General features: G+C 36.9%; 1 protein-coding gene across 1 annotated transcript; it reads left to right on the forward strand.

Annotated features, from left to right (window-relative positions):
* Nucleotides 1–1,948: 1,948 nt before the first annotated feature.
* Nucleotides 1,949–7,907, forward strand: LOC114523965 (tetratricopeptide repeat protein 28-like). The gene is made up of 2 exons (XM_028545033.1): nt 1,949–2,047; nt 4,488–7,907. The coding sequence occupies exon 2, from the start codon at nt 4,785–4,787 to the stop codon at nt 7,905–7,907; it is 3,123 nt and encodes a 1,040-aa protein (XP_028400834.1). The 5' UTR covers nt 1,949–2,047; nt 4,488–4,784.
* Nucleotides 7,908–10,687: the final 2,780 nt, after the last annotated feature.

Below are 10,687 nucleotides of genomic sequence, written 5' to 3' on the forward strand. Positions count from 1 at the left end.
TGTTTCATCTAACTATTTCAAGATGAATTGCGTGAGTATAGTTATAAGCAGCATCTTAAATGTCTCATCAAGTGTCAGGTATGTTAATGGATCATCGCATTGAGCGTGAAACACCGTGTAGCGATGAAAATATTTTAAGATTAAACATTTATATATATAGTGGATCGAAAAGGTTGTCTGAAAATAATATATACATATATACAAATAGTTGTAACAAGTGACCACTGACTGTAACATGTCCGACAACTATTTGTATATATGTATATATTTTCAGACAACGTTATATCTATATAAATTCAAGAGGCAGGACCGTATCGTAGCCAACCGCGTAGCGTATTCCTTTGTTTCAAAGACATTAGTTCTACCCGAGTGCCCAGCAAAGAATTATATATACGCTACATGCACAATTTCTAGGTTAGATATTCCAAAAAATTCTGGCTATTCACTTCATTTTAACTCAAATTCACCTGCTTTAAAGGTAATTTGTTTTGATCTGGATGTAATTAAAACTCACAGCAGGCGAGATTTGTCGTCGCAAAAACAGCTCGCGCGAAATAAGGGTCCATTATTGCTCAAACTTGTTTTCTATAGTAAATCCTAGTTTTCCAAATCTTGTGATTTTCGATATTCATTATTCGTTCCCACGTTCCGAACATGTACGTCGGTTCTCTTTCCCTTTAGGATTTGGTCGGTTAATGCGCAGCTTATTTTGACTTATTTTGCTTTCTCTTTCAATATTTCCATTTGAGCTATTTTTGAGTCCGCTAATTCTGACGTCCATGTGACGTATAACCGACCGTGAATGTGTAACGCAAGTTCTCCAATCCGTTCCTCTCGTTCGTTTTCAACATTCTTATGAGCTCTTCCAGCGGCAGCCATTATGGTCTTTTGTTTAATAGTTTTACGCCACCACAACAAGACTCCATATATAACCTAATGATGCTAAAGCATCTGTATTCAATTGCATAATTTTCACTTGTCGAGCTCAAGCACGAATCGCCCAATCTAGTTTTCTCGTGAAATCTTGTTTTCCAATTCTTGAAAGTTTTGTCATTCATTGTTTGCTCTATCATTCCAAGGATGCGCGTTGGTTCTAATTCCTCTTTTTTTTTTTTTTGTTGCTGTCCTAATCAGCATTTGTCTTGAGATTTATCATTCAGCTGCTTTGCTTTCTAGTCCAATATTTCATTTTGAAATCTTTCATCCTCGACATCAGTAGACAAGGTCAATCTAACATGCGGAATTGTTCTCCATGAGACCGTGGGTATGGCAAGTGAGCACATGCCATCCGATATTTAATAATTAATATAATTGCTACACAACAAATATAAGAATATAGCTAGCTAAATTAATGCCAAAAAAAAACTTGTGAGCAAATTAATTGAAAAAATCAAGCTTCTTAGAATTTTGATCGTTCAATGCTTGGCATATTGCGAGATCAATAAGTCGGAAACTGAGCATATTTGGCTTTCTTCCTCAACGTACACTTCACTCTGCACGAGCTCTTTTCTCCTGAGCTCTCACACTGTACACCTGTCATTATCTGACATATCCAATGTGAATGATGTAACACTAGCCAGTTCTCTAATGGGTTCTTGTCGTTCGTTTTCAACATTCTAACGATGCTTTCGACTGAAGCCACAAACGTCTGCTTGTTTTTCTAAGAATTCTGTCTGATGAATCCCTTTATTTCCTTTTAATATAAAAATCTTAATATAAAAACCATCTTAATATAAAAATTCTTCCATATATATACCGGATTGCAATCCTCGAGGATGTGTAAAAGGCAAGTAGGATATTAAGTAATACCTTATTGTATCTGGTTATGCTGATGGTAATCCTTTTTAAAGTTGAGACCGTATAAAAATGCGAATATGAAGCATTACGCTTTCGCATAGGATGAAACCGCAGTACTATGGTACGTGTAATAAAAAAACCATCATGATAAATAAAAATCACTGAAATCGAGCTGCACCGTTTGCACGAATAAAAGGTTGCTCGGAGCAATCCTATATCAGATTGTAGGGATAACGAACTACCGCGACAGGTATGATAAGCAATATATTGTATTTCTACCTTTACAAAGAGCCTGCGTTTCTGTGAATACTATTATATCTGCACGTATACAATGCATGATGCCGTGCATTGCCGTCTAAATTATATAATAGCCCAACTTATGATCTAGGTATTAACAAGAAGGAAATTAATCACCACAGGCGGGTACAGCTGAAAAGAACATACTGCGATTAGTGTAATTGCCAAGTTTGGCTGCAAAATGTCATGTAGTACGGAAAATATAGCGAAGTAGGCAATTTTTAAATACTATGCTTGCAGTACAAAAGTGGCGGAAGTGTTAAATACACTCTTCTGACCATAATAGAAAAGTACACGTTGAATGTTTGCTAACTTCGTTTAGCTTATCTTCGGTACTTTATAAATTCAGGGCCGTAACTAGAACGATAATTGGGGGGGTGTTTATTCATATATTCAGTCTTGCCCAACGGATTTCTATTGTAAGCTATTGCACTTACAAAAGAAACCCGTCGGGCAGAACTGAATATATGAATAAACACCCCCCAATTATCGTTCTAGTTAAGGCACTGTTTATAATATTTCGCAGCTAAACTTAGCAAGTTTTGTACGCCCTTTTTGGATATTCCCTTCTTGTCGCCTAAATCAAAAGTTGGTCCATTACGCAAGTGGTCTATTACAACGATAACTTCTATCAGAATGCAAATATTTACTTCGCTCCAACGAAACCATGTAATATGACACGCTTGCGGTTGGTGCCCAATGGAATGTGCTTGGTTATAAACTGTTGCTCAAACACTAGCTCATTGTTTAGTTTTAGAATATTAACGAATGTTTTGTGCAATTGTCTGCACTGTATTCGGTAGTAAAAACTTTCTTACTTGGAAAGGAAGGATAAATTTTGCCCAAGGTATCTTGGTCGCGTACATTCTTATTAAAGTGCAAGATTTCAAACCATAAGTTGCGGTCGGCCGGATTGGTACGAGTAAGACAATATGATAAACAATAAGCGTCTCTTGTATTAAACATGACAAACGATTGATGCAATTAAATTTTCATGTCGGTTCCCCCTCCGTATGAATGAAAAGCAATTTAGAATCAAAATAGTTTTGCTAAATTTTCTCCTTTCACTTTGTATGCCAGCGATTCTTTGAAATATTTCGACCAATAAATAATGATATGCATGCACTGTCTCGAAGACTAAAATAGCGAGCTTTAGCAGTGACTACGAGTACGACTACGAGTACGAGATTCGTCATTCTCGTGCGTTGTTTGCTTACGCTATCAGTCAAAACTCGTAGTCGTTGGGCTTTCGAGTACGAAGTTTATCAAAAAACTCGTACTCGAAAGCCCAACGACTACGAGTTTTGACTGATGGCGTAAGCAAACAACGCACGAGAATGACGAATCTCGTACTCGTAGTCGTACTCGTAGTCACTGCTAAAGCTCTCTAATAATAAAAACAAGACGGTTGCTAAGCGTTGTACTCGAGCTAACGAGTTCCTATCGATGTTTCGGCTATCGATCATATTGATTCTACTGCATACGTCAATTTTATGTGAAATCGTTTGAAATCTGTCTTGAAGATTTCTTCAATCTCAATTCTCAAAGTAAAGCAAACAATATTGATATCAAACTCGCGGTGAGTGGGTGAGAAGAACTTATGTTTGGCATGTTCTGCAAATTGCACTTTGTGCATAAATCCACGGTACTGCGTCATTAAAAATAAACATGGCACGACAGACTGTGCTTTCTCTTGCATGGCTTTGTTAAATATGTCGTACTCAATGTATCCATATTTCACACATTAATCTCTTCCGTATTTAATCACAAACATTCCAAAATCCTTTTACGACTTTCGTCATGTGGTCTCATGTTACAACACATTATAATTATCGCATTGACGTCCCCAGCTCTTTTGGCTCAATTTTTTCGAACTTCAGTGTCCCTCAATTTACTATACAATTCTTCGTTGACTACATTTAATAAAGCCCGGGTCAAACGAGCATGAGAATTGATGAGAGTTGAGAAGCGAGAGTTGATCATGCAGATCATAGAGTAAAAAGAAGCGAGGCTACTATACCGGTGTCTAATCCTCTAGTTGTTAAAACAACTAACTTTGCTTGACTTAATGACTGATGAATAATGTTCAGATTTACTTCAAAATCCAAACGCGTTTAGACGAACTTTCCACCAACTAAACTGCGGAGAGCCCATCATAGCGAGGCTGCTATACCTAAGGCTAGTCTCAGTATAAAAGAGACCAAATGCTTTGGGCCTGGTTAAATAAAATTCCTAACTTCGTTTGAGGTAGTTTATTCGCACGGTTAAAGGAACTTCCTTGACTAACTAACTGCCGCTGAAAGTTAACTACCTTTCTTCGGCTGGCGACAATCGTCGTAGGCATATGTTCACATGTAAAGACGTCCATCTTAATAAAAATTATATAATTTCAGACTGAGGAAGGCAACTTTATGCTGAAAAAAGATAGAGCATGAAGAAAAAGAATCCGAGCCACAATTAAGGTATTGAATATAAAAACCGTTTACAGAAGAAGTCACCGCCAGTTGTAATCACGAAATAATTGCGTGCTAAAAAACACTACCTAACTGTTAGCTATTTTCTTTCGTGTGATTATAAGAAGACAATTCAGTATTATGAAATATTTCATATTCAGGACTTAGGGAAGATATAAAAAACACGCAGATGCATTAAATGCTAAAAAATTAAATGCTTCTGGCTCTCGCTCAACAATGGCAGATCGTGCTTCAGGAAGAAATGAAGAGGTACTTCGCAGTATCGATTTGGGCCGTGATCACGTGAATTTAGGTGATTATAGCAAGGCCATTGATTCTTTCAGAAAATCTTTAGAGATAGCAAAGGCGGTCGGTGACCAAACAGGTTTGGCAGAAACCAATTTCTATATGGGTGATGTTTACCAAAAATTAGAAGACTATGAAAATGCCGTCAGCTCTTTGAAAGACAGCTTAGATATTAGCACGACTATAGGCAATCAATTATTAATGGCAGAAAGCAATAGCGCTTTAGGTAGTATTTATGGCCGTTTAGGCCAAATCTATTTTGGTTCCAGTGAATATAAAAAGGCATTTGTTTATTTTAAACAAGCATTAAACATATATAACGCTCTTGATGATAAAAATGGAATTAAAGATATCAGTATCAATTTGGGCCGTGTTCACTTAAATTTAGATGAATATTGCAAGGCCATTGACTGTTACGGAAAATCTTTAGAGATGGCAAAGGCGGTCGGTGACCAAGATGGTATAAAAAGAGCCAATTGTCATTTGAATTGTGTTTACCAAAGATTAGGAGAGCATGAAAAGGCCATGGGCTATTTGGAAGACAGCTTTAAAATCGGCACGACCATTGATGATAAGTCAGTAATGGCACAAATCAACTTCAGTTTAGGTAATATTTTTAGTTCTTTCGAAAAAAAGTATGAAACTGCAATTGATTATTATGAGAAAGCATTAGAATTTTACACAGCAGAAGGCGATCAAAGTTCAGTAGTCAGGATCAATAACAGCTTGGGATCTTGTTACATTTCACTGGGAAATTTTGATGAGGCTTTCATTTGTCACAATAAGAGTTTAGAATTAGCCAATCAGACTGGAACTCCATCAGCGATAGCACAAGCGAATAGACACATCGGTGTTTTATATAGACTGTTAGGTGATCATGAAAAAGCCATTGAACATGGTAAAAAAAGTTTAGAAATAAGCACTGATATTGGCGAGTCGCTTCTGATATCATATAGTTGTCATGATCTTGCAAATGTTCATCGGGGTTTAGGAAAATATAAAGTTGCATCATCATATTTAGTAAAATCTATTAAAATACTTGAGGAGCTGTTCCAAAATACGGTTCCAGATGAAAACAAACTCTCCTTCACAGGAATATACTCTAGCGCCCATAGAGATTTAACGAGTTGTTTTGTTTCTCTGGACCGCAAAGAATCCGGACTATTAGTGACTGACCTGGGTAGAGCTAAAGAGCTCCATTTTTCTATTGAAAGAAAACAAAATTGTTTAGATACAGAGTTGCTCCCTTACGCACAATCTGTATGGAATAAAATCCAAAACGGGCAGGAGAATCTAGAAATAAAGCGAGTACAGAAGATTCTTCGGGTAGAAAGTGATAAAACATCAGTGGTGTTATTTTCTTTTGAAAGTGAAAGTTCTCTGAATGTTTGGGTTTTGAATAGTGATGTAACCTTTAAGTGCCTGATGTCAAATGAAGCATTGAATACATTGGAGTCCCTGATGACTGGGTTTTCCACATATACTAGTGTCAATGTCAAACGAGATTCTTCATTTTTTAAACTTGATTCACTTGCGAATGAACATAGTTTTCATAGTCACATTATCTCACCGCCAACCAAGCCGTGTAAAGGAAAAAAGCTTAAAACCTTGCACGCAAAAAATCCGAGCGATGATCATTTCAGTGAAGCTATTTTAAAAAAACTTTTCGATCTTCTCATTCAACCAATAAGAGATGCCGTAAAAGGAAATAAGCTCATTATTGTTCCTGACATGCAATTGTTCTTTATTCCCTTTTCTTCATTGATTGATGAAAATGGGAGGTATTTATCTCAGAGTTACAGTATTCAAGTAACGCCCTCATTACACACTCTGACGTTTACGAAAGAACAACCCCATGACTCTGACCCGGGTTTTGCGTTGTTTGTTGGTAATCCCAAAGTTAGGAATGCTTCTTTGCATTGCACAGATTTCACATCTGCTGACCTACCAAAAGCAACTGAGGAAGTTGCAAGTCTTTCCAAGCTCTTCACAGCAAGGCCTCTCGTAAAAGCTGAAGCAAAAAAACAGGTTATTCTCGGACTTTTAAGTGGTGCTAGTATAATTCATATTGCTGCTCATGGTGAACCGAAGAGAGGTGAAATAATGCTTGCTTCTGACCTTTCCTTAAATGAACCATCTTCTTCTCTTCCTGATCCAGATTCCTATCTCCTCACACAGAAAGATATTACGAGTATTTCATTGCGAGCTCGCTTGGTTGTCCTATGCTGTTGTCACACAGGGCAAGGTAAGATTTCTTCAGAAGGTGTCATAGGTATAGCTCGGTCTTTTCTTGCTGCTGGAGCTCGCTCTGTTCTCGCCACGCTCTGGCCCATTTGTGATGACGCAACAAAGGAGTTTATGGAAGCATTTTACAACGAACTGCTTCAGGAAACACCAGTTTGTGAAGCTTTAAGAAGGGTAATGAACCTCTTTCAGCAACACGAAAGAGAATATTACCGATCCTTTTTTATTTGGGCTCCATTTACTCTCTATGGAGAGGATGTGACGTTTAAAAAAGGCGACATTGAAAGGATCAGAGAGAAATCCAGTGAAACTCTACCCGAATGTGGTTTTGCGTTGTTTGTTGGTAATCCAACGTCAGACTTGCCTAAAGCCACTGAGGAGGTTAATTCTCTTTCAAAGCTTTTCAAAGCAAAGGCTCTCGTGGAAGGCGAAGCCAAAAAACAGGTTTTGCTGGGACTTTTGAGCGGGGCAAGTATTATCCATATTTCTGCACATATTGAACCTAAGCAATGTGCAATAATGCTTTCTCCATGTGTCTCCTCAAATGAAGGTTCTTCCACTCAGGATCTTTTAACGCAACAGGATGTTAAGGGTCTTTCTTTGAACCCTGGGTTGGTTGTTTTATGCCTATGTGATTCTGAGCAAGACGAAGTCTCTCCAGAAGGTGTTGAAACTTTAGCTCTGTCTTTTCTTGCAGCCGGAGCTCGCTCTGTTCTTTCCACACTAAGGCACAGTGACGATGACGCAACAACGGAGTTTATAAAAGAATTTTACACTTACTGCATGAATCATCAGTCAGGGAGGCGCTAGAGAGACAAAGAGAATCTTTGAAAAGCGCGATGATGAGGCGTACCGATCCTTTGTAGGTCGTTCTCCGTTTACAATCTACGGAGAAGATGTGGTCTTTCAAAAACATGACATTGAAACGATAAGAGAGAAATCTTTTTCTTCTGGTTTTGTTGTATTACCATCTGATGAGCTTACTGGTTCGTTTGAAAATCTTAACAAGCAAGATAAACCATAGTATAGGTGATGGTTGTCTATTCTGTAGTTCATGTTTAGGAAGGTTAATTTTACAAGTTCTGCTTAATATAATAATTTGTATGTTGTTTGATTCTTTTGTCCTCGCTTATACAAAAAAAGTCAGAAAGGGAGAGTATACCGGCTGCAAAATTTTATATAAAATTATATATTTTACTCAATCATGTAATCATGCGCTTAGGTTTGTATGAAATTCAAGATGTGAATTGCTAACGTATCCAAATAGTTCACAACCATAGTGTCATTACCTCAACCGGAGAATATGTAAGCATCTGGGTTTTATGTTTGTGTAGGTGACTTAAGTGTAAATGAATAAATACTAAGTGTATTTATACCAAATTTTGTGAGTGAATTTCTCTATCGGCCATTAAAGAATTGATTAAAATTTCGTTGAATTTGGTTATAGATTTTCTACCTTTCTACGGCTCTCCAAATGCCTTGTAGTACAAACAGAAATAGCTACTAAATTTATGTGAAATTTCTTCTGACCACAATTAACAGCTTTTTTCCAGAGTTTGGTGTGTGTTAGACAACAAGCGATTAATTCTTTGGATTAGGATCACAAGGCAAAGATCTTTCTGGTTTCTGGTGTAAGTATATAATTCAACCTTCAACTCAGATTTAGTTTAGTAAACCTGCCTGAATGCAGGTGCATAGGCACTGCGCCCGCGAAACACTACTCTTGCGGTAAAGAGGAGAGGTTTTCTTGTTGCATCATCACATAGCTGATAAACCAATTCATGAATTGGAGAATCGAAGAGGCTGCCATGCTGCATGCTACTCCATCTGGATCATGTTTAACTACAATTCAATGCATTTTTCAAAAATGACCTAATGTCTTTTTCAACATTTCAAAGACAAACGAAATTTTTTCGTGCGTGAAATTTTTCCCTCAGTTTCTGCTCAATACCATACAATGGTATAACTAATAATGAATGTTTACGAGGGCAATGGTAAAGAATATTTTCACGAGGTGAAAGATGGATTATTCCATTCATCGAGGAGAATTATTTGTTTTATACAACCACACACCAACTAAAAAAACACCAAAAAGATTTAATGTTATTGAAAAAACATTTTGTGTTTATGAGTAACTCCATGTTCGGATTCGTGTGTTATCAAATGTGTGCAAGTACGATACAATTAATGCTGTGAGTGATTGAATTTTGTGAAAAAGCAACTAGCTGTGCATTGACAAATCAAAACTTGCACGCCTTGACGGTGCAATGGAAACATTCATTGCACCGTCAGCAGCTAAAATGGAAAAATTTTATCTAATGCCACGCAACCACAAACACTGAACCAATTGAAAGACATAAAATGAATGAGGTACTATTAAATAACTTTCAATGGAGGATAATGAAAAAATGCTCATGAACAACGCTAGCTCTTCAGTTCTTCATATTAAGAAGAATTTGATTACTCGTTTTATAATCCCAGAAGTTAATACTCTTCTCGAGTAAACAAATTTTTCGTTGTTCTCAGCAGTGTCGATTGCTCAATTTCTGCATACCTCGGGAAGGTCCTGGGGTGTAATTCTAAAACATGGGTCTAATATTAGTGAGAAGTAGCTATTACTCGATATAAATTGTGACAAAGCACAGTGCTTAGTTATCTTAAGTGAAAAAAACATTGACCTTTAACAAACATTCTATAACCTGGTGGAAAAACAATATCCTGATTCATTGGCATATCACAAGAATAAAAAAGAAGAAGTATGATGATTATAATGATTCGAGTCTTCGTGCCTTGTACAGAAGACCACGTCCCAAATTAGTAAGCTGTGGTTTTCTAACTAGCCACGCGAAAACATTCCGTGTGCTTTGAAGATATTTTAAACTTTAAGAAAATCAGTCAAAAGAACTTCGGAAGGAAATCACGAGTAACATAATTCCGAGTTGCAAAGAAATGGAAAGTTGTCAAGTTTCTGTGGAAAACTTTGCGGATGTGTACGTTTCAACGGGATACAAAATAATGTGGACACGGAAACACCTAAATTAAGAACGACGAAGTTACATGAATTAAAAACAAGAACTAGACGTACGTAAAAAAAGGAAAAGAGACGCGTGATTACGTAAAATGCAGAAAGATAAGGTGGAAGATGAAAGCCAAACAGTATAATGATCAATATTTACCATGTCGTTTACAGTGACTGCAGTAAAAGTGTATACTGATCTCTTTCGCCCAAGATTATAACATGCCTCTTTTAAAATTGAAAATGACGTACGTCTTATAGAAGAGCAATGGCAATACTATAAATTGAATAAAAGGATATGAGTTTATAACGTGTATATTTACAACTCGATCATCGTGATTATATTCGAACAGTATTTCTCGTGGAAAATTCTCTCATGAACTTCACACCCTGAAGCGATGGAAACTATCAAAAAGGATACGTACAGTCCACAAGATGGTTATAAGGAATGTTGGTCATAATCTAAGTAGACATATAGAAATTAGCATAGCCTATATTAATGATACGCAAGCCGTTGTAATGGAAGTGTTCTTATACATAAATCAATTAGTTTATTAATTTACTATTTTGAAAC

The sequence above is a fragment of the Dendronephthya gigantea genome, unplaced genomic scaffold, assembly GCF_004324835.1.
Source record: "Dendronephthya gigantea isolate DGI-Jeju-01 unplaced genomic scaffold, DenGig_1.0 000029F, whole genome shotgun sequence".
In the NCBI taxonomy this organism is placed as follows: domain Eukaryota; kingdom Metazoa; phylum Cnidaria; class Anthozoa; order Malacalcyonacea; family Nephtheidae; genus Dendronephthya; species Dendronephthya gigantea.